This window comes from Bos mutus, chromosome 22 (assembly GCF_027580195.1).
Source record: "Bos mutus isolate GX-2022 chromosome 22, NWIPB_WYAK_1.1, whole genome shotgun sequence".
NCBI lineage: Eukaryota > Metazoa > Chordata > Mammalia > Artiodactyla > Bovidae > Bos > Bos mutus.
Window position 1 is genome coordinate 32,733,821 of NC_091638.1, and position 26,755 is coordinate 32,760,575.

Sequence of the window (26,755 nt, forward strand, 5' to 3'; positions counted from 1 at the left end):
AATCAAAATTGCTGGGAGAAATATCAATAACCTCAGATATGCAGATGACACCACCCTTATGGCAGAAAGTGAAGAGGAACTCAAAAGCCTCTTGATGAAAGTGAAAGTGGAGAGTGAAAAAGTTGGCTTAAAGCTCAACATTCAGAAAACGAAGATCATGGCATCCGGTCCCATCACTTCATGGGAAATAGATGGAGAAACAGTGGAAACAGTGTTAGACTTTATTTTTTTGGGCTCCAAAGTCACTGCAGATGGTGACTGCAGCCATGAAATTAAAAGGCGCTTACTCCTTGGAAGGAAAGTTACGACCAACCTAGATAGCATATTCAAAAGCAGAGACATTACTTTGCCAACAAAGGTCCGTCTAGTCAAGGCTATGGTTTTTCCTGTGGTCATGTATGGATGTGATAGTTGGACTGTGAAGAAGGCTGAGCGCCGAAGAATTGATGCTTTTGAACTGTGGTGTTGGAGAAGACTCTTGAGAGTCCCTTGGACTGCAAGGAGATCCAACCAGTCCATTCTGAAGGAGATCAGCCCTGGGGTTTCTTTGGAAGGAATGATGCTAAAGCTGAGACTCCAGTACTTTGGCCACCTCATTGGAAGAGTTGACTCATTGGAAAAGACTCTGATGCTGGGAGGGATTGGGGGCAAGAGGAGAAGGGGACGACAGAGGACGAGATGGCTGGATGGCATCACTGACTCGATGGACGTGAGTCTGAGTGAACTCCGGGAGTTGGTGATGGACAGGGAGGCCTGGCGTGCTGCGATTCATGGGGTCGCAAAGAGTCGGACACGGTTGAGCGACTGAACGGAACTGAACTGAAGACTTCTCTAAGTGTATTTAATCATGATTTTAATTACAAAGAAGCCTTTAAACCCGCGGGAGCCTCGCACAGCCAGCCCCAGCAGCCCCGCTTCCTCCCGCAGTCCCCGCCCCTCTTCACCGGCCCCTCTTGGCCGGTCCCGCCCCGCCCCGCCCCCTCGCTCCTCCCACCGTGGGGGTGCCTGGGAAGAGGCGGAGAACAATATGGCGGATGGCGAGGAGCCGTAAGTACCCGGGCTCTGCAGGCGCCCCGGGCCGGGCTGGGTTGTGAGAGAGCGCGGCGGTGGGCGGTCGCCGCCTCCACCCGGGGTCCTCCCACCCTCCGCCCCGTCCCCTCGCCCCCCATCCCCTCGCGGCGCCCAATGTGTAGCGTGATGCTGACCCTTCTTTTATTCTCTCTTTCTTTTAGGGAGAAGAAAAGAAGGAGAATAGAGGAGCTGCTGGCTGAGAAGTTAGTGCTGCCGGGAGGCCGGGGCCCTCTCCGGGGGCCCCCGCCTCCCTTCACCCCAGGCCTAGGGGACCAGCCGCAGCGGGCCCGGGGGGCTGGGAGGGGGGGCACCCGGAGCGCAGGCCGCGCGGCCTCATCCCCCGACCCCCGCCCGCAGCCCCAGGGGCCCGGCGGGCCCTCCCGGTCTCTGTCTCGGGCGGGCGCTGGGCCCGGGTACCGCGCTCAGGGTCCGCGCCGGCCCGCCGGGGTGCCTGACCGAAAGGTCTTGCGGAAGGACCCTTGCGCCCCTCTCTTCCTCCATCCCAGATTGTCAGAGCCGAGACTTTGTGAGAAGGGAGTCTTATCAAAACAGATGAAACGGACGATGGGCCGTTTTTTGGCCTTTCGAAAACACTGAGACAATAGTATTTTTGCAAACTTTCGATGAGAACTTAAAGTCTGGTATCGTACTAAGCACTTCAGTAATTTTTGCAAAATCATTGGTTCTGAAAGGAGAGTGTTGCCTCCGGAGAGCTTATATTGTCCATATATTACACACCTTATTTCATATCAGATGCCTAGTTTTGTGGTAGTGAGACAGGTTTAAACGAAGTGTGTTACACCCCGGGCAGCATCACCTATTTTTTCTTCCTCCTTACTTGGGACGGAAGAAAGTGCTCTAACAGTGGGCGTGGTGAGTTAGTCATTTCTGTGGCAGTCCCTAGTAGCAGGGCCTTAGGTATCTCAGAAAGTTGAATTTCAATCCGCAAGAGAACTTGGAACAAGTTTAGTTTCACATTTCTTCCCACCTTTCATTTCATTCCACTTTTGCTTAAAATGACAGCTACAATTTGAATGTTTACTATATACCACGTATTGTACTAAGGCCTCTATGTGGATTATCTCTATCATTTTGACGTTAAGAAGTAGCTACAGACAAGCTATAGATGAGGTTTATGGCTGTCCAGTAATCTGCTGAAGGTCACAATACTATTAATTGTGGAACCAAATCCAGCTGTGACGTCAAACCCTGTGGTCTTTATTGCTAGGCAATACTTGGTCCGTTTTGTAAAAATTGGATATTATTAAATATGTTTGAAGGTAGAAATTGTGGGGTTGTAGGAAATTTGAAAATTAAAAATAGTTATAAGGAAACCTGAGTCTTGCAATGAATAGAAAACATATTTTGTTAGAAGAGTCCCTCCTTACTAGATTGTATGTTCTAAAAGGTTTATAGATGGTATTGCCTACCTGTGACATAATTATAATCTGAAACATTGCCTGTGTTTAGTGGCAATAGAAGCCACCTTATAGTCCTAAGAGATTCTTTTTTGAAAATTAGGACCTCAGAGAAAAATGTGATGTTTCTCTCATCAGAAATAAGTTATACCTTTCAAACTTGGAAAGGACACATGAGTTATGTTAGATGTCAAGCATTAGGATTCTGGAAGTGGAGGGATTTTTTTGGTTTTTGTATTTTCTTGTAGCTTGTATTTTCTGTTCCAAGGCTCTTTATAGAATAGTTTGGGCAGTTTGCAGTGTTTAGTAAGTTCCAAATGTTTAGAAAGCCCATTTCTCGCTGATAGATCAGTATCCCAAGTTTGATTTTAGGTTATTGTAGGAACCCAGAAACATATTGATTATTTCCTCAATCTGTTCTTACCTTTACATAAACTATATAATAGCAAGAAAAGACAATAAAAGCATAAGCGTAACTACGTTGAATATTACCCTTTGTATTTGAGAAGGTCTGGTGTGGTTACCTTTTCATTTGGGGAAACCATATTAGTTGTAGGTGTGGCTTTTTCATACTGATCTTTGCAGCTGAATTTACTGTGTTCTGTGCAGAATGGCTGTTGATGGTGGGTGTGGGGACACTGGAGACTGGGAAGGTCGCTGGAACCATGTAAAGAAGTTCCTCGAGCGATCTGGACCCTTCACACACCCTGATTTCGAACCGAGCACTGAAGTGAGAAATGTTTATTTTTAAATAACTCCTCTAATAGTTTTATGTTGCAAATATAATAAGATGCTTCCTTTTTAATTTACTCTTATAATAAAAATACTAATAGAATTGTGTAAGTTATCTTGAAATAGTAAATAGAATATTTGCAACTGATTTTATCTGAATAATATTTGAGTTATTTTCACATTTTTCAAATGTAATATGTTAATTTTTAAGAGTAAAATAACTTCATAACCTCACTTAAAATTATGTTATACTTCATTTAAAATTCCAGTTTAAAATTAGTTTTGAGACACACCTTTTTAATCCCTGCTATGAAAAATTTAACTTTCATAGAGATACAGATGTGCTTGCTTAAATTTTGAAGTTTATTTGAAATGAGTATCTTTACTTAGAATTGAATATAATTAGTTTTGGAATTGAATATAATTAATTTATATATAATTACTTAGAATTCAATATAATTAATTGCCTGTTAAAAAGTATAAAAAATACGTGACTGCTGTATCATAGAGGAGTAGAATTTGGAACTGGTAGTTTTTGACTTAAAGCAAATGTTCAATTTAGAGATAACTTGTTTTTTTTATTATGGGATGGGAAATATTCCTTTGCAGTACATTTTTTATCTCCTTTTATGTTGATGAAGAGATACTGTTTTGAAATAGAAGTATTGTGCTGCTCCTGAAGATAAGGTGCAGACTCTTAGGTTTGACTCGTCTTATCTGAATAACCTGAGTAATCTTGGACAAAATTGACAGTCTTCTGTATTTCTTTGGATAATCCAGCATATTTTCTCATGCTTCTGATTTTCTTTTTTTGCGGGGTTGAGGCAGGGAGCTAATAATTTAAGATTCTTGTGTTAAGTGGTTGTTTCAAATCATATTTCTGCTGATAGGCAAAAAATAAGAGTTTTACCTGTTTTTTCTTCCTGCCATCTCCTGTTTTGTAAGTGTAACGAACTGTATGGAAAAGCAGCTGTTATTGTTCTTACCCCTTTTTTTTAAAGACCTCTAGACAGCTTGTGCAGTGCTTGATCTTCAGTTCTTACAATTTTTACACTTTCCTGTTTTTAAGAAGTCAATTAAATAATTGAGTATGATGCTCTCCTTTCAAAGTTAAAAAAAGAGACAACTCTAGGCATATTTTTTCTTGTTAGAAATAGTAGCTTTTTAAATTTTAACCAATAAAACTCAATTTAGCAACATTAAAGTTGGAACTCTCAGAAATCATTAGGGTTATACAATTTCTGGTTCTACCTTGTTCATAAATTTAAATAATTTACTAATTTCAAAGGCTGCTCTTTATCTTCAGTTGCATTTTTCATGGAAACAGAGAAACTCTTTTATAGTTTGTTGCTTTATTGATGGTACTTATGGTTTTTATGAACTAGATTTTAATATGCCTTTTCGTTCTTTACAGTCTCTCCAGTTTTTGTTAGATACATGTAAAGTTCTAGTCATTGGAGCTGGCGGCTTAGGATGTGAGCTCCTGAAAAACCTGGTAATATATATATAAAATATGTACTTTCCTTCTCTATGATAATTAAACCTTTTTCCTTTTCTGTCATTTCTTTATTATGATTGTTAACTGTTTCTCCTGAGCCTTTGTCGGATAAGTTTAGCAGGTCAAATTCCAGATAGTAATTAAAATGATGATGTAACTTAACTTTTTAAACCCTAAAGTCCTTGGCTATAAAGTAATGATTGATAGACATTTTTATTTCTCCTTTCTTCTCTTCTTTTTATCCAGCAAATTTTTGTGTTTCCTCTTGCAAAATGCTCATTAATTCAGAGAAGTAAATAGCAAAACTGTTAATTCATATTTCACATGTGATTTCAAAGTATTTATTATTTTGTATGTCCCTTGGAATAATCCACTTAGGTGAATAGGACTCATTTTATAGAGAGTAAGACACAGGTTCAGGGATGTTAAATGACAGGTTTTTTCTGGATTATGGTGTTGTGCCTGGAATCTAATCCAGGCCATCAATTTTTAGTCAAGTATTTCACTGAACCATTGTGTCATTACATGATCTAATCATACAGTAATTTTTTTTAATAACCATATGGTAGTAGATCCATAAAATATGGGAGAGCTAAACCTTTTTTTTCTAGTTTTGGTCAGTCTGTTTTAAAAGAACATCATTTCAAGAGAGGGTACTATTTAGTGAAGCTATTCCTAGGTATTGGATGGAATCCATAATTTGTGACTTAATTAGTTTCATTGACTTCTGATAACTACAAAGTAGATCTTTATAAGATTTTATCAGTTTATTTAACAAAAATGGTTAGGGGAAGATTGATTTGGAGCTGTTGTATGCTTGCCTTCTGATTAGTATGTGGAAAAGTGGAAATGGTAGAGCATACTCCTTAGAAAATGAAGCAGGTAACAGCCAGATGAAGGATCTAAATAGTCAGCCTTGGGACCTAAATTTAAATATAAATAAGCACATTACTTTTGCTAGGAAACACTAATGTCACTCCTAGTGAGACTGCAAAAACTTAATACACTTCCTGGTACTTAGTGCTATGCTTGGTTCTGTGGGCATTGCAGATCATCATGATGTATGTCCTTAGTGAATTTGAAGTATTCACACAAAATAAATAGCCGTATGTATCATATAGGGCTTACCAGATGGTACAGTGGTAAAGACTCTGCTGGTCAGTGTAGGAAATGCAGGAGATGCAGGTTTGATCCCTGGGTTGGGAAGATCCCCTGGAGAAGGAAATGGCAACCCACTCCAGTATTTTGCCTGGAAAATTCCATGGACAGAGGAATCTGGTGGGCTACACTACATTCCATGGGATCACACAGAGTTGGACATGACTGAGTGCGCGTGGACACACACACACACACACACACACACACACGCACACACACACAATGTGCCCTGTGAGAGAGAGAGACACATACACACATGATGTGCCCTATGAGAGAGAGAGAGACATACACACACAATGTGCCCTGTGAGAGAGAGACACACACACACACACATGATGTGCCCTGTGAGAGAGCGAGACATACACACACACACACACACACACCATGTGCCCTGTGAGAGAGAGACACACACACACATGATGTGCCCTATGAGAGAGAGAGCGAGACATACACACACACACACACCATGTGCCCTGTAAGAGAGAGAGAGACACACACACACAATGTGCCCTGTGAGAGAGAGAGACACACACACACACATGATGTGCCCTGTGAGAGAGAGACACACACACACACACATGATGTGCCCTGTGAGAGATACACACACACACACACGATGTGCCCTGTGAGAGAGAAAGCAAGACATACACACACACACACACACACACACACATACATACACAAGATGTGCCCTGTGAGAGAGAGAGAGACACACACACACAGGATGTGCCCTGTGAGAGAGAGAGAGAGAGAGAGAGAGACACACACACACACACACACACACACACACACACACACCATGTGCCCTGTGAGAAAGAGACACACACACACACATGATGTGCCCTGTGAGAGAGAGAGAGTGAGACATACACACACACACACACACACACACACACACACACACACACACACACACACACACACACCATGTGCCCTGTGAGAAAGAGACACACACACACACATGATGTGCCCTGTGAGTGAGACACACACACACACCATGTGCCCTGTGAGAGAGAGAGAGACACACACACACACACACACGATGTGCCCTGTGATAGGATGCCAAAACAGTACTTTATTAGATACAAATACCCTTGCAGCATAAGAACCAAAGGATTTAGGAAAGATACTGTGGTTTTCATAGGTATTGTATACACAAATCTCCTAAATAGTTAGCTTTTTCCATTTCAGAGCTGTTACTTGGAAATGTGATAGATACCAGTTTAAAATGTAAAGTAATTAGAAGTTAGATCTGAGGAGTAGTCATCAAGCAACTTCAGAAGTGGCTTGTTATTCAGTGCATTGTAATAATCTCTTACATAGAAGAAAACTGGGTTTTCAATTTTACCACTTGTTACTTTGCTTGTTTCACACATAGATAACAAGAGATATGCATGCATATTTTTTGAATTAATCGTAAGCCACCAAAGGCTCATTCTAAAATAAAGGACATGACATTAGTATTATTGATAGAGCAAATATTTATTGAACCTCTTTCTCTATATACCAGGTACAGTTTTATATGCTAAAGATATAGCCTTGAACAAAACAGGCGTTTGTATGCTGAGGGCTTTTGTTTTAGTGGAAGGAACAGACAAGTGAACTATGTTGTATGTCAGATGGTAATAAATGCTTAAATGCTATGGAGAAAGGAAGGATGTAATATAGCCTGGCGGGAGGGGAAAGGGTTCACAAAAAGGTGCTATTTGGGCAAAAAGGTCAGCAAGAACATTCTAAGCAGAGGAAGTATCAGGTGCAAAAGCTGTGAAGTGGGAACATAACTGTTATGTTCCAGGAGGACACAGAGGTCATTGTAGCTAAAGCAGAAGTCAGGAAAAGGGGAATTTTCTAGGAGGATGAGATAACAAAATGAGCTTGGAGTGAGTCACGAAAGGCTTCAGGTGCTGCTGTAAAAACTTTGCCTTTTACTCCCAGTCAGAAAGTCATTGGAGGAGGTTTAAGTCTGTGAGTTGACTCCATACAACTTTAACGTGGGTCGCTGTGGCTGATGTATTAAGAAAAGTCAAGAGGAAGAACAGAGCAGAAAGCTGAGAGGCTGGTTTGAAGGTTGTTGAAGTCACCTAGGTGAGAGGTGATAGGTAGTCCCTTAGAAGAGGGCAGTCGTACTGGAGGTGGTGAGAGGAGGTTGGATTATGGATGTTTTGAAGATTAAATCAATAGGATTTGCTGGTGGATTGGTGTGGGACATAAGAGGAGTCAAGGCTGACATGATAAGGTTTTTGCTGTGAGCAGCTGGAAAGATGGAGTTGGCTTTCACTGAAGTGAGGGGGGCTGGGTAAAGAACTGATTTGCTGGTTTGGGTCAGCAAGGGTGATTGGCTTTGGTTTTGGAAGCTGTTAAATTTCAGATATTAATATCTGTTAGACGATGGTTTACCTTACAAGATGGTCTGAAATCGCCATAAGTAACCAGAACTAGTAAGTGCAAGGGCGCCCCAAATTCTGGCCAGTAAATGAGGAGGGAAACTCTTGAGTGAGTAGTGAATGGGAAACCAATTTTTAAAAAGTGTTCAAATTCTTGTGAGTGAGGTGACCAGGTGAAGAAAGTGTTTCAAGGAGGCGAAAGGATCCATATACCCTGCCAAATACTTGAGATGGGTCATGTCAGAGAGTAAGAGTTGGTGATGGGAGGTCACTGGTGACTGACAAGTGTGGTTTTCAGTGCAGTGAGAGCTTGTTGACAGCAAGTGCAAGAGAGGAATTTGAGAATGAAAGTATGGACAGCTCTTACTATAAAGAGGGCAGAAAAATGGTGAAATTATTACCAGGTGATTCAATTTGATTACGTAAGTAAACTGACCATGACCAGAGACGCATAATTGAGTCTTGAGACCTATTTTTTTTTTTTAATCTGCTAGTAAGTTTGAACACCTTGTACTGTTAAACTATGTGGCATTATCATTGAAACACAAGAGTTTTGTTGCTTTTCTCTAGCTCTTTGATTGCTTGCTCTTGATTCTCCTTTTAAGGTATTTCTTCTACATGTCCAGGGTGTATATATATATGTGTGTGTGTGTGTGTGTGTGTGTGTGTGTGTATGTTTATAATCTTACAGTTATTTCTGATTGGCAGCATGCTTACAGTAATATAAATCTTGTAGGAATTACTTTCAACAGTATTCTAGAAAAGAATAGCAACTATAGTTAAGTAGTAAGAAGAGTAAAATTAAAATATCTAGCAGCAGCAGCAGCAGCAAAACAAACTTTAACAGATGTGTTTATGGGATTATGAAACAACCATAGAAATTTTGAGTTATTCTCTTTGGGTTATGGATTATTTAAAACTGAGTACCTACACTTTTTTGACCTTTATAAGAACCCTGAGTTTTATATACCTTGTATGACTCTAACCATTGAATACAATTGTGCAGAACTTATTACTGAGAACTTGTAGATTTAAGACCATTGAAAAGAAATTTAAAAATTACAAATGTGATGAGCCTTTTGCTTAATTAGATTTTTTTTTTCTTTTATTTTCACAGGCCTTGTCTGGTTTTAGACAGATTCACGTTATAGACATGGACACTATAGATGTTTCCAATCTGAATAGACAATTTTTATTTAGGTGAGTTTTAATATCCTATTTTAAAATTGTGGTAATCATTCAAATTTGAGTACATTTTCAGTTTAATAAAAAACTGCTGAGAGGATAATGCTAATTTTGTTAAGAACTGTCACTCCTGTCTTAGGTAAATTTTGCAGGAAAATTTTGGGCATTATGGCAAAAATAGTTCTGTAAACAAATACATGTTTTTGTTGATTTTAAAGAAATGTCCAAAAGGTGAATGTGATCTTTGGGATGATTGTGCCTTGAAGACACCGAGTTCCACTCTTTGCCTCCTGTTGATTTCATAAAAGAACAATAAATATATATTAGGCCCTAGTGAGATATATTGGTAGAGACTTATGAGCCAAGACTTGAGGGGTGACTCTGGGGCAGTGAAGTTATGACACAGTTTGAACTTTTTATAGAAGGTGAAATAAGATGGTGAGTTAAGGAGAAAAAACCCAGGAGCAAGTGAAATGGAACAGAGAGGGATAATTACCTTAGGTATAAGTGAAACGCAGTAAACATCTAAGAGCAACTTATGTGGAGTGACTTTAAATTCTAGAAGTAGTCCTTACATGCAGATCTGAGGAAAAGTTCGTTAATGAATAATACTATGTAGTGTTTAGGGACTTGAATGGCTTAGATAAAAGTGTGTATTTGTTACTCAAAGAATTATACGGATGGGCTTCTCTGGTGGCTCAGATGGTAAAGAATCTGTCTGCAATGTGGGAGACCTGGGTTAGATCTCTGGGTTGGAAAGATCCCCTGGAGGAAAGCCTGGCAACCCACTCCAGTATTCTTGCCGGGAGAATCTCCATGGATTGAGAAGCCTGGTGGGCTACAGTCCATGGAATCACAAAGAGTCAGACACGACTGAGGGACTAAGAATGTCACAGAGATAAGGACTTTTTTCTCTCTCTGTAGTGATCATAGAGTACTGACAAAAGGTGCTCAAGTAGTCTGAGCAGGATGCAGGATGAGGTTAGGTAGCAGAAAAGATAAAATTAACTTTGGGAAAGATCTTAAACAGCTTGAAGGGTGGGTTAAACTAAGTCAAGTTAATGAAGTATTGTAATTGTAGGGTGAACCCTACATTTAACTTTTAAGGTTTTCTTTGTATATTTTTTAAGCCCTTGATATTTCTCTTCTCTTGATAGAAAAAGTATGTGGGCCCTTTCCAGTCGGACAAATATTTAGTGTAGGACTGCTCTTGAAATGACACCACCAAATTGATTGGTTATTGATAATAAGCTATGCCCTTTAATATAGGGCTGAAATAATGATTGCAGATCATAGTGACAATGAAGATTTGTGAAGTGCTTAGGATATATTAAGTACTTTCTGAGCTCTTTATCTATACTACTTAATTTAATTTCAGAGCAAACCCCACAATAGGTTCTTGTTTTCCAGGTTAGGCCAAGATACCTTGCAAGGATGACGTGTTGTTGTTGTATAACAGTGCCATTCTTGCAAGGATGATGTGTATGAAAGGCCATTTTACTCAAAATACAGTTTTTCGGAGGAGCAATTGAATCCCCTAATTCTGGGATGGTAAAGTAGCAGTTCCCACAGAAACCATCTTAGAGTTCTTTTTTGGGGATCAATTATGAAAGCACATATAATACACAGTCTGAAAGATTCTTGGAACTATTTTATCTACTCCGTATACCTAAAGAGCTCTGTCTAGGGTAGTTGGATGTAATACTGAAATCAAGTTGCTTGACTTGTGCTAGAGTCTCTTGTAATAACAAGTTTGGACAAAGAATAAAACTCTTACAAGAAGTTTTGAGTCAAAAAAGCATTCTGCCTTATTGGAGAGAAGAAATTTGACCTGTTAAAGCATTTTTTAAAATTCCTATTTTATTTATTTTTAGCATTTTATTTAGCACCAAAAACATTTTGTGTTGGGATATAGCTGATTAACAGCGTTGTCGTAGTTTCAGGTGAATAGCCAAGGGACTCAGCCATATATAGACATGCTGCTGCTGCTGCTGCTAGGGCGCTTCAGTCATGTCTGACTCTGTGCGACCCCATAGACGGCAGCCCACCAGGCTCCCCCATCCCTGGGATTCTCCAGGCAAGAACACTGGAGTGGGTTGCCATTTCCTTCTCCAATGCATGAAAGTGGAAAGTGAAAGTGAAGTTGCTCAGTCGTGTCCGACTCTTAGCGACCCCATGGACTGCAGCCTTCCAGGCTCCTCCGTCCATGAGATTTTCTAGGCAAGAGTACTGGAGTGGGGTGCCATTGCCTTCTCCGATACATGTTAAAAATTCCAATTTTAAATAAAAAACGATTTCTAATGTGCACAGTGACTGTTTAATTTTCATTTATTTTTCAAGTGTTTACTCTGTGCTTAGCTAGGAAGGAGTACAAAGAGATAAGAGTATGGTAACTTTCTTCGTTGTTCATAGTCTGGTAGTTATGATGGACCTATGTATATAACCAAAAATCATGTTGTGAAAAAGTAGTAATGAAGTGCTTATTATGTATACCTGAGGGAGTGATTTATTCCCATGGAAGAATGAGAAAATATTAGGAAAGAAAAATATCATTCATACTGAGATTAGAAGAGAGAACTCATGTCCTGTCCTGTCTGTAATTGTGGTTATTATCTAGGAGTAACCTTTTGAGGTCTTTTATTTTTACCTTCTTGAAGATAGTGGTAACATTTGCAATTCTAGATACTGCCTTTGGAATTATTCCTTCAAAAAACATAGTTATGGCTGCTTATGGGATTCAGCATTTACTAGTTAATTAGCATACATGGGAAGAAGGGGAAGAATGTATATGAACATTCTTGCATCTTTAGGATCCCTTGATTATTTTTCTGCCAAGACCTGCATAGTAACACCTTGAAGTTCTGGGATTCAGGGCAAAGACATGGAAATCTATGGATCTGGGATACTTTTTTCCATCTGGGAAACATGCTGTTGTTACACTTTAACTTAAAAAAATTCATGTTTTCACTGAAATACTTAATTAGACTTGTTAGTACTTAAAAATACTTAATTTGGAATATCAACAAGGGTTTACATTTAGTGTTGAATGACTCATTATTCACCAGAAATACTTAGGTAAAAATATTCCTTCTAAATAGCCTCTAGATAAATTCACTGTGGATATTTTTATGTGTGAAAGTAGATTATGTAGATAACCTAGATTTATATCATGAATAATAATTTAAATATAATTTTTTCTGTAGGCCTAAAGATGTTGGAAGACCTAAGGCTGAAGTTGCTGCAGAATTTCTAAATGACAGAATTCCTAATTGCAATGTAGTTCCGTATCCTTTTGACAAATAAGTTACTCAATACTTAACTATTATTTTTATTATTATACAAGAGATGTTTAACACAGAGAATACAGATAGGCAGAAAAAATCAGCAGCAGCAGTAAGCTTATTACTGACATATCTTTTGGTAACACTTTGTTTTAATGTCCTTTCAATCTTTTCTTTTCAGGTTATATAAAATGTTTTTTGCCCTAAATTAAACTTAGGTAGCAAGTACCTTCATTTATTTGCCTATTGTCTTTAATTTAAATTTCAATTGCATATGTCCTCGACTAGACTCTTAAGTTTGTAGGCTGGATACTGGTAATCTTTGTATCGCCTTACCATAGCAGGCAAAGTAAAGAGTCAGTATATTATTAATCAAATGGAAAGTGTGTCAGAATAAATATATTTTTATAAGAAACATGTTTTAAAAAAGGATTATTCACACTTTGTTGATTCCCATACCTTTAGATCCAGGGAACTTTTAGTATTTTATAGAAACTTAGGAAATGGGATTTGTTATGTTGGAAATACCACAAGATACAAAAGTTGACATACACAAATACTAGCAGTGAACACATGGAAACTGAAATTTAAACTACAGTGCCATTTATAACCACTCAAAGGAGAAATCTAACAAAATAAGTATGGGTCTTGTATGCTGAATATTGCAAAATGCAAATGAAAGAAATCAAAAGTGATCTAAATAATGGAATGATAGTGTTCAAGAACTGGATGATTCAACATAGTAAAGTTGTCACTTAGCCCCAGATTTGTGTACAATTTGTATACAAGTTTCTATCAAAATTCCTGCAAACTTTTCTGTTGCTCCAAACAGGATTATTCTAAAATGGATAGAGCTAAGGATTATCTAAGACAATACTGTGAAAGAATAAAGTTGGAGGAATCACTGGCCAATTTCAAGAGTTGTTATCCAAGTACAATAATCAAGACTGTGGTGTTGCCAAGGAGAGAGTATAGACACAGATCAGCAGGACAGAATAGAGAAACCAGAAATAGCCACATGCAAGTATGCCCAATTTATACTTGACAGAGGTGTAAAAACAATTCTCCCTGGGAAGGACCATCTCTTCAGTAAATTGTGGTAGCAAAAAAAAAAAATGCATCTCAAAACTCAAATTACAAAAATAAACTCAAGATAGATCATAGGTTAAGTATAAAATGTAAACCTGTAAACTTTGGAAGATAAGAAATAGCTTTGGGATGTAGGGTTTGATAAAAATCCATAGACCACATCAAAAGAATAATCCATAAAAGGAAAAAAAATGGTAAATTGAGTGTCATCAAAATTAAAAACTTGTGCTCTGTGAAGGATCCTGTTAGGATGACAAGATAAGCTACACACTAGGAGATACTTATGAAGTAGGTATCTGACAAAGGATTCATCAAGAATATATAAGGAACTCTCATAACAGTAAAAAGCAGTTAGAAAATGGACCAAAAATATGAAGGGATATTTCACTAAAGAAAATAGTAAAAAGCTCATGATAAGATATTCAGTATCACTAGCTTTAAGGGAGATCCAGCTTATGATCACAGTGAGATTACTACACACCTTTTAGGATAGCTGACATAAAAATAGTAGTGAATGTTTGCAAAGATACAGGAAAACTGGAAGTGTAAAATGATAGTCATCTGGAAAATAGTTTGGCTATTTTTAAAAAATTTGAATATATACTTTCCATACAACTCAGCAGTTTCATTCCTGGGCATTTACCTACCACCTGTATAAAAACTTATTCTCCAACGTTTGTAGCTTTATTTGCAAGTAGCCAAAAACTGGCAACAACTCAAACATCCATCAGTAGCTGAATTGTTAACCTGTATTACAGTTATACTGTGTATACAATATACAATTATTGTACTCAGTACAATAATACTGAGCAATAAAAAACTAACTAATGAGGTGCAGCTTGGATGGATATCAAGAGTATTATGCTAAATGAAAAGTGCTGGTCTCAAAAGATCATATATTGTATGATTGCATATAACCTTCAGATACCAAAATTACAGAGATGGAGAGCACATTAGTGATTGCCAGGGATTTGGCATGTTGGAGGGGACAGATGTGACTGTAAAGGGGCAGCTGCTGCTGCTGAGTCACTTCAGTCGTGTCCGACTCTGTGTGACCCCATAGACGGCAGCCCACCAGGCTCCCCCGTCCCTGGGATTCTCTAGGCAAGAACACTGGCGTGGGTTGCCATTTCCTTCTCCAGTGCATGAAAGTGAAAAGTGAAAGGGAAGTCGCTCAGTCGTGTCTGACTCTTCGAGACCCCATGGACTGCAGCCCACCAGGCTCGTCCGTCCATGGGATTTTCCAGGCATGAGTACTGGAGTGGGGTGCCATCGCCTTCTCTGAAAGGGGCAGCAGGAGGGAGATATTTGTGGTGCTGTAAGAGTTGCACATCTTAATTGTAGTTACACAGATCTACATGTATTTAAATGACAGAACTTAACACACACATTGTACCAGTGTCACATTTGTAATTTTGCTGTGGTACTGTAGTTTATATGATGTAACCCCTAGGGGAAACGGCATGAAAGAAATACGGGACACTGTGTACTGTCTTTGCAAAAATAAAAAGTTTAAACATGCAAATGCATGTCCTTATAGGGAGAAAGAGAAAAAAAGAATGTGTACACTCTTTTGTCTGTCTCCCTTGTTTAGATCTGGGGAACTTTGGGTATTTTGTAGAAATCCAGGAGATGGCATTTCTTGGTCTGGCTCCTGGGTCTCCTATTTTTGTTCTGCTAATGTTTGCTCAGGTTCTCTTTTGACTTCGTTTTCTAGCATACCTCTCGTTTGCCTGGTATTCAAAAGGAATAAGGGTGTTGGTGGGTGAGGGCTAGAATTGAACATATTTCTTTATTTGTAGGCCAGAATAATAATAATAAAAAAATCTAGAGCACACATACTATGTATTGTCCCTCTTTTCCATTTTGGTTTTAAAGCCTGCAATGGATGATTTGTTTTAGGGGAGTGTAATTTATGTGTTACTAAATGAAATTGCTCCATTAGAAACAATTAAAAAAAATGTTTTTTTGCATACTGTTTTTTTGTGTACTGTTCAGATGTTAAGTACTATGATTCACACTCCTAGCTGGTTTTGAGTGGTGTTCTCTTGGCACCCTCCAGGCTGGGGAAAGCCTGCTTATATGGTCAGGTTGGGTAGAAAGAGAGAGACTTGAAGAACTGAGTTTAGTGAGAAAGGAAGAAAATTCACCCTTCCCCCCAACAAGGGGGAAAAATCAATAACAAATCATTAGCACCTGAAAAAGCTATTGGAAACATCTGTGTTTTCTAAAAATTAGTTTTGCAGTAACTTTTTTTTTAATTGCCTATGTCTGACATATAAAACTAAAAATTTAAGGTGTACAGTGTATTAATCTGTGCAGTAGGTTAACTCCTAGAATTCGAATCCCCTTTGTAAGTGGGAACTATAGCATACCCGTTCCCTTCACTAAACAAATTTTTATTGCCTCTGCTTGATGCTGATGGGTGAAGACACACATTCTATTTTCCCAGAGTTTATGGTTTTACATAAGAATTGCAGCAGAGTAGAAAGTATATGGGGGGTCGCACAGAGTCAGATACGACTGAAGCGACTTAGCAGTAGCAGTACCAGCAGAAAGTATAACAGAGATACAGTTATACTGATATGGAAGCTTGGGGATGAGAGAAACTATTCTATGTCATTAGGGGAGAGGAGTGTTTAGAAAACAGTTTTTTTAGGAGGTAGGATTGTTTTCATTTTATCGGATTCCTTGAATTCCATTGCTTTGAACACTAATGACTTATGTCTTGTTTTAAATATACATTTATAATTTGATCCTGTGGCATTGTTGAATTCATCTTACAAATTAAAAATTTTTAGCAGCTTAAGTTCCTTTACTTATACTCAGACATTTCAACAAGATTCAGGATTTTAACGACACTTTCTATCGACGTAAGTTTTCCACTCGAAATTCAATTCTCACTAAATTTTTGTATTTTTTAGTTGCTCTTTACAGATGGCTAGCTATTTGATTGCTATTTCTTTATTTGCTTTCATTTCTTGGTGTTGGCTTTTCAGGAATATTGTTGACTGAAAGGATGGCAAACTTTTTAAATTCTTAGTTGGCACCATTAGCTGCGTTTTTATATGCTGTTCTGAGTAAGGATTACTCAAGGATTGGAAGCTGTATGTTTATTTTATAATGAAAAATGTTTTTTGTTTCTTAGAAATTGTGAATCATTTTGTGTGGCTGCATTTTTAAAAACTCAACTTGCATTTTTTTTCTTGTAGAATTTCATATAATTGTATGTGGACTGGACTCCATCATAGCCAGAAGATGGATAAATGGCATGCTGGTAAAAACTTAGTGTTTTTACAGTTCTCTGAAGTTCTTCCTGCTGCTCTTAACATACTAAAAATGAGACTTTGTGTCATATTTTTGAAAAATCAGGGTTTATTCAATTTTCAGTAATAGATGTAGTTCATTGTTTATTGCCAGTCATTAATTTGCAGGTTTGGATGTAAACTGCTACTAATGTAATCCCTTGTTTGGTGTATTAGTATTTAGTAATGTGATTGACTTTTAGAATTGTTGAAAGCATTCTCCCTTTTTGAATTCTTATCCCCCTCTCCTTTTAAACCCTTGAAACAATTTTCCTAGATATCTCTTCTAAATTATGAAGATGGTGTATTAGATCCAAGCTCCATTGTCCCTTTGATAGATGGGGGGACAGAAGGTTTTAAAGGAAATGCCCGGGTGATTCTGCCTGGAATGACTGCTTGTATTGAATGCACGCTGGAACTATATCCACCACAGGTAATCACAAAAGCACCCCGCATCTGTTTGATAGTATCTTGGGGTGAAATAAGGGTTGCATTATTAAGATTAGTCAATATTGAGGATTTTTACTTAGGAATAACCATATTTTAAAAGGCATGCTAAGAAGAATGGTGATGAAATACGAAATTTTGCTCTATTTAAGGAAAGATACAGACATAATGTATCTTCCCTGATGGCTCAGTGGTAAAGAATCTGCATGCAGTGCAGGAGACTTGGGTTTCATCCCTTGGTCCGGGAAGATCCGCTGGAGAAAGAAATGGCAACCTACTCCAGTATTGCCAGAAAAACTCCATGGACAGAGGAACCTGGTGGGCTCTAGTCCATGGGGTTGCAAGAATTGAACACGGTTGAGTGACTGAGCACACATATACATAGACTCAATATCATCATTTTGATACTGTTCTGTTCTCATAATTCATTTCTATTAGTTTTTTATTTAGAGAGTAAGGATCAAGGGATCAGTTAGAAAGTTATATGTTGGGATAGAGCTGTAATTTGTTTTGTTTAGTTTTTGCCTGTGTTTCAGGTATATAAAGACACCAGAGATGAGAATGATATTTCCAAAGATGAAGCTCTTTAATCTGCATTTCCACTTGAAAGGGCATTTAGAAGTCTGATTTATGAATAATTTTATTAGTTTTTATTTGAAATTTATTTGTTTTGGTTAATTTTATATCTTCAAGTTTAAATCTTAAACATAATAGGGTACTCATATTTGAGAATTTATTCACTCCTATTCTTCCCATGTTCTAACAAAGCTTAACTTTATATGTTTTTTTAAGTGTAGGGCAAACCTATTTTTTTAGGGAGATCAACCTAAGTGAAGTGACTTAGATCAGCTGTGTTAATTTCAGAAGCATTCTTAATAGTATTAAATATTTTGTTTCTGTAAATGGAAGGCTAATATGAATTATAAGAAACTTTACAAACTAGATCATAACTAGAAGTTACATTTTAAAATAATTTATTTAAAATCCACTAAAAAAGGCAAACTGTGTTTTTAGGTTAATTTTCCCATGTGCACCATTGCGTCTATGCCCAGGCTACCAGAACACTGTATTGAGTATGTCAGGATATTGCAGTGGCCTAAGGAGCAGCCTTTTGGAGGTAATAAACCTAATTTCCTAATTCAGAATTACATAAGGTACTTGTCTATATTATTTATTTGGACATTTACCTTAAAAATAAGTTGATTTATGTGTACATGTTTCTGTCTTCCATTCCTTTTTTCCCCTCTTTCCTGACAGAAGGGGTTCCATTAGATGGTGATGACCCTGATCATATTCAGTGGATTTTCCAAAAAGCCCTGGAAAGAGCATCACAATATAATATTAGAGGTGTTACATATAGACTCACTCAAGGTAAGTTAGTGAATTTTCATTAATAACGATCTTAAGATGGTCCCTTTTTCAGAGGATGTGATGCTTTGGGCGAAATAATTGATAAGTGATTTCAGATAATACTATCCCTTTGTGATTCAGTAAAGGTGCTCTGGAAATAACCATTTCCAGCTGCCCCAAATTTGTTAGAAGGAAACTGAGTTTACTAGAATTATAGCACTTTTTAACTTGGAGAAATTTAATCATTGAATCTTACTTACTTAGGCTTGGAGGAGTCCCTGAGTCATCCAGGGCAAGCCATTCTTTCACTTTATATCTTTTGCTGAAAGAGCAGCTTATCCATTTCTGGGGCAGTCATTTCACATTTGGACAGTATTGTGAAGACAGTTCTTCTATGTATTGAAGAAAAATCTCCATCTTTTTCGTGTGGGCTGGATATCGTCCCAGTATGCCATATGCTTATGCCATATGTAAATTTAATTCTCTTTCAAGTAATAGACCTTAACATATTGAACCCTCCAAATTGTTGTCACTCCCATCAACCTTGCTAGTTCCTTTAACCCATCAATATGTTTCCATGACTCAAATTCCCATCATGCTATTTTCTTCTAACCATATTTCAGTTATCCATACTTTTCTGAACTATCCAGGTGAGAATGCAATGCTCTAGGATGAGTCTTAGGATACACTTCTGAGCATTGATGCAGTTTTAGAGGAGGCCAGGGTTTTGTATTGTTTGTTTGTGGTTTACATTGATGCTATACTTTTGATTCCTTCAGGTTACTGTCTGCTAAAATCTGGAAGTTTTTTTCACATATGCAATTGCTAAGCCATATCCCACTGCTACAGATTTGGCAGTTTTGGGGGATGGCATTTTTTTTTTCCCTTTATATTCAAGTATAGGTCCTTTTAAGTTTATTCTTAAACTCATCCTGCTGTTTGTATATATATGTATTAGGTTGGTGCAAATGTAATTACAGTTTTGAACTGTGAATTTTAAATCATTATAACTAGGCTCGAACACATCTTTATTAATCAAAATAGGAACCATTATTAATCAACACATTTTTGCCAATGAAAAATAAGTTTGTTTATTCCTATAGTATAAAAATCCATGCTTGGGGATTTGACGAACTCTTGGAAAGCGTTTTCTGCTGCCTGCTGGTTGTGGAAGCATTTTCCCTGCAGAAAGTTGTCAAGATGCTTGAAGAAGTGGTAGTCAGTTGGCGAGAGATCAGGTGAATATGGCAGATGTGGTGAAACTTCGTACCCCAGTTCATTCAACTTTTGAAGTGTTGGTTGTGTGATATGTAGTCGAATGTCATGGAGAAAAATTGGGCCCTTTCTGTTGACCAATGCTGGCTATAGACGCAGTTTTCAGTGCATCTCATTGATTTGCTGAGTATATGTCTCAGTAATGGTTTCACTGGGATTCTGTAGTGGATCAGATGGGCAGCAGACCCCCAATAGTGACCATGACCTTTTTTTTGGTGTGAGTTTGGCTTTGGAAAGTGCTTTGGAGCTTCCTCTCAGGGCAGCCACTGAGTTGGTTGTCACTGGTTGTCGTATAAAATCCACTTTTTGTTGTACATCACAATCCCATTAAGAAATGGTTCATTGTTGTGTAGAATAAGAGAAGATAATGCTTCAAAATGATGGTATTTTTGATTTCCAGTTAGTTCTTGAGGCACCCACTTATTGAGCCTTTTTACCTTTCCAGTTTGCTTCAAATGCCAAATGACCATAGAATGGTTGACATTGAGTTCTTTGGCAGTTTCTCATGTGGTTGTAAGAGGCTTAGCTTCGTTGATGGCTCTCAATTGTCGTTGTCAACTTCCAATGGTTGGCAATGATGCGCCTCATCTTCAAGGCTCTTGTCGCCTTTGCAGAACTTCTTGAACCACCACTGCGCTGTATCTTCGTTAGCAGTTCCTGGGTCAAATGTATTGATGTTGTGAGTTGTCTCCGCTGCTTTATGGCTCATTTTGAACTCAAATAAGAAAACTGCTCTTATTTGCTTTTTGTCTAACATCATTTCCATAGTCTAAAATGAATAGAAAATAAATAGCAAGTAATAAGTCATTTAGTAAAAAAACATAAAGTGAGAAATGCACATTAAAATGATGTATAACATACTCACATTTATTGAGAATGTATTCCAACATCAAATGGCAGATTTCAACACTGCAAAACCAGTTACTTTTGCACCAACCTAATATGTTCTTTATGCCTGTCAACTTAATGTATTCTTTTTAGCTTCATATCACTTGTTTTGATAGTATCTTTTATCTCTTTTCCAAATACTTAAAAATTTTAACTAGACTAAAGTGGCTGAGAACAGATAAAACTGAATCATGCTTCTGGTCAGGACCTTTTTAGATTTATTCCCTTCTGTTGATCATATGTTCTTGAGTACTTCATGTTTCTGTATCTTGTTCACAAGGATGTCATGAAAGACCTTTCCAGATGATCTATTGAGGCTTATCTTCCACATTCCCTTGGCTCCAAAGCTAGTAGTCATGGTAACTAAATGAGGTAGTCTTGTGACTTGTCTCAGTAACAATCCGAACACTGAGTTTTAGTGACTAATGTTTCTTAATGTATCTACTCATAGTTCACCTTTCCAAGAATTTTGTCCAAGATGATTAAGCTCACCAGAAAGAGCTTTGTCTTTTTGAAAATCTGCCATTTCTCTCCTGTAATTATTTCCTTATGTTTACTGATGTTTTAGTACTGTCATTTGAAAATTCTATTCTTACACACTACTTGTTGCATTTGTACACTCATTGTTCTAACCTGCTTTGTGTTCCTGGAGGACACCAAGCATGATCCCACCTTAGAACTTTAATAACTCTTGATCCTTACGCCTGGAATACTCTTCCTTAGATTCCCCTCAGGGTTGGTTGCCTGTCCCTCAGGTATCAACTTAACGATTTCCTGATCATACCAACTGATAATGACTTATAAACCATTCACTATTTTACCTTTTTATAATTGCTCAGAATTCACATAGCCTTGTTTTCCTATATGAAGAATATTTCATCCTTACACTCTGATTCATCCCTGTTCTGGGACCTTTGCCCCTGCCATGTACACAATTGCACTTTCCCCAGGTCATTGCATGAATGGGTCTTTTTCATGGTTTAGATTTCTATTCAAATGATCACCTCCCCAAGGAGACGGTCTAATGGACTCCTCCATCACTGTAAGATATTTTTTTTTACTGCTCCTCTATACAGCACCTAGAATGGTATCTGGCATATAATCCACATTTATTTGCTGATTGTTTGAATTAACAAATGAATTCCGTTTGTCCTGATCAGGAAGTGCAAACTCATTTCTGTGTGTAGTCTTATTTATCCTTCCATACTTTTAGCAAGGCTTGGTGTATAGTTCTTAGCTTGATGTTTGAGGGCCTTGACTAAGAGTAGAGAAGCCAAATTGGAAGTGGAATCCAGATTTTTTGAGGGCTAAGAGATGTCCAGTCTTTTATTGGGCAGTGTGTCTTCAGCTTCTCACTGTTTGTGACAACCTGTTTCTCCTTCCACTACATCCTGCTCTTTGTGGTTCACTGGAGAGCTTCCAGGAATCGCCAGGAGGTTAGCTCCTCCCTATTTCCTCTTTTCTGAAATTGCACATAATGGTCAGATGGTCAGAATTAATTTTTTAAAACAGCTTTCCAGCTCCTTAACTATCTTCCTTTCACATCTTCTTAGATATTTGCCTTTTTTCTTAAGTTTGTAAAACCTGACCTGCCAACACCTAGTATCTTGGAAACACATCTTTCAGGGCTCTCTCACAGTCTGAGATAATATAGCTACTTTTATCAGAATTTTTGTTTTCTAAAATGAACAGTACAAATATAGTTACAGAATATTTATTTTGTACCTAAAAAATGATTTTAGGTGGGGCTTTGGTCATTCCTAATCTGTGGATACTAATATGAAAAAAGTGGGGTAGAAATAGAGAACTGTGTTTAATATTTTGTATAGTCCATGTTGTAGAGTGAAACAAAGTGTTTAGGGGCAGTTTTTCTGTTTGTCTTAAATTTTTGTGAATAGAATGGCTAAAACTAATAGATGAAGAAAAACTAGTTAGCTCTTACTCCTCATACTTTACTCAAACCTTACTGAGGATAGTATAGTATACTGTATCAGTTAAGACTATGTACATTAGGGCAGATCTGGGTTCATATATCACCCCTATCTCTTACAACATGTATAGCTGTGGATCTTGTTCATTTCTCGCAACCTTATTTTCCTTATCTTCAAACTCAGAGTAATAAGACTAACATGATGTTATGCAAATTCATTGAAATTTTATTTAATCTTCATACTCTTGGAGCAAAATAAACACCCGAATATTTAGGAGTTATTAATATATGATTGTCACATCTTTATATGAAACAGTGTGAAGAATTATCTTTCCTACTATAACTTAGGATTCTGAACATGCTGTTAATACAAAATAATGTGAGTGCGAAAGAAGATTGTTTCATGGTTAAACTTAAGTCTATTTTCTTACCTAAAAGCCTGAAAAATCAAGTAATGGACATGATATTTAATAATAATCGTTGTCTAATTTAAGATACCTACTTTTTAAAAAAAGGAATAACCATATTTTAATTAATATATTTTTAGGAGTAGTAAAACGAATCATTCCTGCAGTAGCGTCCACAAATGCAGTCATTGCAGGTGAGGAAAAATGGCCACTACTTAATTTTATTTCCTTCCCTTCAGATTTTCAGTACCTAAGTTGGTATTTCTGCAGCTACATGATCTCAGAAAACTAGTGTTTTGGGGATTTGATTATCTTCTTGGGTGGATGGTTGTATAATTAAGCTGCCCCCAAAACCACAAGTTACTGGACCTTGTATATATCTCATCTTACATTATTTCATACATAAAATGCTCTATAATAAGACATTTTAGTGCCATTTCTTTTTAATCAGTATAACAGGCTACTCAATCTGAAGAAGAGGGAAGAAAACTTGTAATGTTACTTTATCATTTGGATTATACAAAACAAATATAAAATGTTATGTTTTCAGTTTTTAAAAATAATAGTGTTTTTGTATGTATTTTTCTATTTGTAATCAATAGCTTTGTAAATTTATCTGTTCTGATTTGTAACTAACTTCTGTTTTTAAATGTCTAATTTTCATTGAGTTAAAGCATCTTTATTTTCTTTTCTCTTTAGCTGTGTGTGCCACTGAGGTTTTTAAAATAGCCACAAGGTAATGAGTTTCATTTTTAGTATGTATGTAAGTCTGTGTTTTGATCTGGCTCAGTTATATAAAAATGAACACTTTTTTCATTACAGCGCATATATTCCCCTTAATAATTACTTGGTTTTCAACGATGTAGATGGACTGTACACGTACACATTTGAAGCAGAGAGAAAGGTTAGTAGTAGTATACTAATGAAAGCTTTTTTGATTATGCATACTTTGATTTTTAAATATTAATTACTAGTTGGAAATGTGAATGAAATTTCCCACACCCTTTGTGAGTATTTTCTGACTTCCAGAACCCTATTTACTATATGTCTTTTGTAATACAGCCTAAAATAAATACTGTGTAGTTAAATAATTTAGGAAAAATAGCCCGTTGGGAAAAGCAGGTTTAAAATATAAAAATTTGTTCATAGGAAATGAAAAACTGATGATAAAACAACTTGATTTTTATTTCATCATTATAATTACACTGTTATTGATACATGTGTCACCGTGATTTGTGTTTATGTCTAGGAAAACTGCCCAGCTTGCAGTCAGCTTCCTCAGAACATTCAGTTTTCTCCATCAGCTAAACTGCAGGAGGTTTTGGATTATCTAACCAATAGTGCTTCTCTGTAAGTGTTCAGGACTTTTGTTATGTTGTAGAAAAAAATGTGTGAGTTTACAACTTTAAAAACTAGAATTGTTTTTTTTGAAAAATGATTCTGATTTTTTTTTCTTACAATTTAGGCAGATGAAATCTCCAGCTATCACAGCCACATTAGAGGGCAAAAATAGAACACTTTACTTACAGGTGATCAGTGTTCAGTCACCTCCCCCCCCAAATTAAATTAAAAGTTTAATTTCACTTAATGTACTTTACATTATTGTTTTCTAGTCAGTAACGTCTATTGAAGAACGAACAAGGCCAAATCTCTCCAAGACATTGAAAGGTATTTTAAATGAGTGTATTTACTAATGCTAATCAATTTCTTCTGGTTTTTTTCAGTAAAAGTAATAAAGGCCTATTTTAGATTTCCTCTTAATGCTTTTGAATGGTAATACCATTCTAATTAATTATATCTTAAGAAACATTAATAGAATTAATTGATCTTTGAGTAGAGTTAAAAAATCTGTGTGAAATCAAATATAATATTACCTTGATTAAAGACAACTGGATTTTGATGTTTGTTCAGACCATACTTTGCTATAGTTTGTGAATGTGTTATCTCTTTTCTTGAGATGTTTTTTTTGCTTGGGTTAATTTAGCTTTTTTTCTTTTAGAATTAGGACTCGTTGATGGGCAAGAACTGGCAGTTGCTGATGTCACCACACCACAGACTGTACTATTCAAACTTCATTTTACTTCTTAAGGAAAATAAATCTGCACTTAATAGAAAACTCATGAAAATATTATACTTTGTGGATGCTAAGAAATATAACTGATGTCATTTTTAGCATTAATGTTGCTGGAATTTGACTTTTTAAAATATGAGCCACTTTTTTAACTTTATACCTTTCCCTTGAAGACAAAATTTTGGGGTTGGTGCTTGTGAGCATTTTCATTAGTAATACGGAAAATGGTGCCTGGGGAGGGAGATTAATGAGCAAATATATTGCTTCTTTTAGAGGAGGAGACAAATACCCTCTTGTATGAGAATTTGGATATGGTCAAAGAATGTATTCTTCAGTTTTCATTTGAGCACCCACTATACAAAAAGATGTCCCTTAAAAAAAATAAGAAAATTAAGTTTTAAATAACATTAAATACTGACATCTAGAGCATATGTTCAACATAGCCTACTTCTTGCTTGATTTAATATTAATTGTGGCTGTCCAAATGAATATTATTGCAAAATTACCTTGTCCATAATAATTTGTAAACGGTATATAGCTGAACACCTGTGCATGGAAATAGGAAATATTTTCATGTGTTTACCTTCAGTGCCATAGAGGCCAATATGCACATTAAAGCCAAGACATGGATGTTTAAAAGAATTTAATGTTTAAACCATTACCACTGATGCTTTCACATTATTTATTAATAAAAATCATATATTGTCTAATTTTCTCACTGAAATTTTAAAAATATATTTAGTAGTTCTGTACTGATGTAGAAATAATTTTAAAACATGTAGCAGAGTTGCTAATACAAAAATTTTATAGTACTTGAATTAGTACTTTAGCAACAATAAATACCTACTGATTTAATTTGCTCTGGCATAATAATGTAATGAAATGGAATGACTTAATTTTTATATTAGGGCCTCTTGAAATGCTTTTTCCCCCTTCCAAAAGTCTAAGGCTTAAAACAGAATTAAACACAAGTACTGAAAATGAGTTTTAGTATCTTAGTGTGGGAACATATAGTACATGTTCTTTGTTTTTGATTTTTCTGGCAGTTTTCTGTTAAATGCTTTGTGACTATGTGTCACTGGGTTAGATTTTCATTTATTTTTATTCTTTCCAGTTCTATATTGACAAGTAATTTGTTTCATTATAAAAACATGGTATAAATTCATACGATTTCCTTAAAAAGTTACACATTGAGTTTACAGGTGCTGTATACAGATTGAGCTTACAGGTGCTATATACAGGTACAACGGTAATTCTTGTGTAAGT

At 36.8% G+C, this 26,755-nt stretch overlaps 1 protein-coding gene across 3 annotated transcripts; it reads left to right on the forward strand.

Moving 5' to 3' along the window:
• The first annotated feature begins 940 nt into the window (after positions 1-940).
• UBA3 (ubiquitin like modifier activating enzyme 3) lies at positions 941-26,199 on the forward strand. Of its 3 annotated transcripts, none has more exons than XM_070359847.1 (18): positions 941-1,047; positions 1,233-1,274; positions 3,099-3,219; positions 4,636-4,716; positions 9,379-9,461; positions 12,650-12,730; positions 16,646-16,689; positions 17,029-17,093; positions 17,399-17,554; positions 18,583-18,685; positions 18,829-18,939; positions 23,559-23,612; positions 24,118-24,154; positions 24,241-24,322; positions 24,668-24,768; positions 24,884-24,947; positions 25,032-25,086; positions 25,418-26,199. In XM_070359847.1, the coding sequence occupies exons 1-18, from the start codon at positions 1,028-1,030 to the stop codon at positions 25,504-25,506; spliced, it is 1,389 nt and encodes a 462-aa protein (XP_070215948.1). In that variant the 5' UTR covers positions 941-1,027; the 3' UTR covers positions 25,507-26,199. The 3 variants fall into 3 exon arrangements, with proteins under 3 accessions (XP_070215948.1, XP_070215947.1, XP_070215949.1); XM_070359846.1 differs by having other exon boundaries at positions 942-1,047; positions 18,826-18,939; XM_070359848.1 differs by lacking the exon at positions 1,233-1,274 and having other exon boundaries at positions 974-1,047; positions 18,826-18,939.
• The last annotated feature ends 556 nt before the right edge of the window (positions 26,200-26,755 follow it).

Excerpts from the sequence above, each read along its gene's own strand:
- UBA3 (XM_070359846.1), top strand. The coding sequence starts at position 1,028 with ATGGCGGATGGCGAGGAGCC. Across the intron at positions 16,690-17,028 it reads TAACGACACTTTCTATCGAC|AATTTCATATAATTGTATGT; the intron begins GTAAGTTTTCCA and ends TTTTTCTTGTAG. Across the intron at positions 24,769-24,883 it reads CTAACCAATAGTGCTTCTCT|GCAGATGAAATCTCCAGCTA; the intron begins GTAAGTGTTCAG and ends CTTACAATTTAG.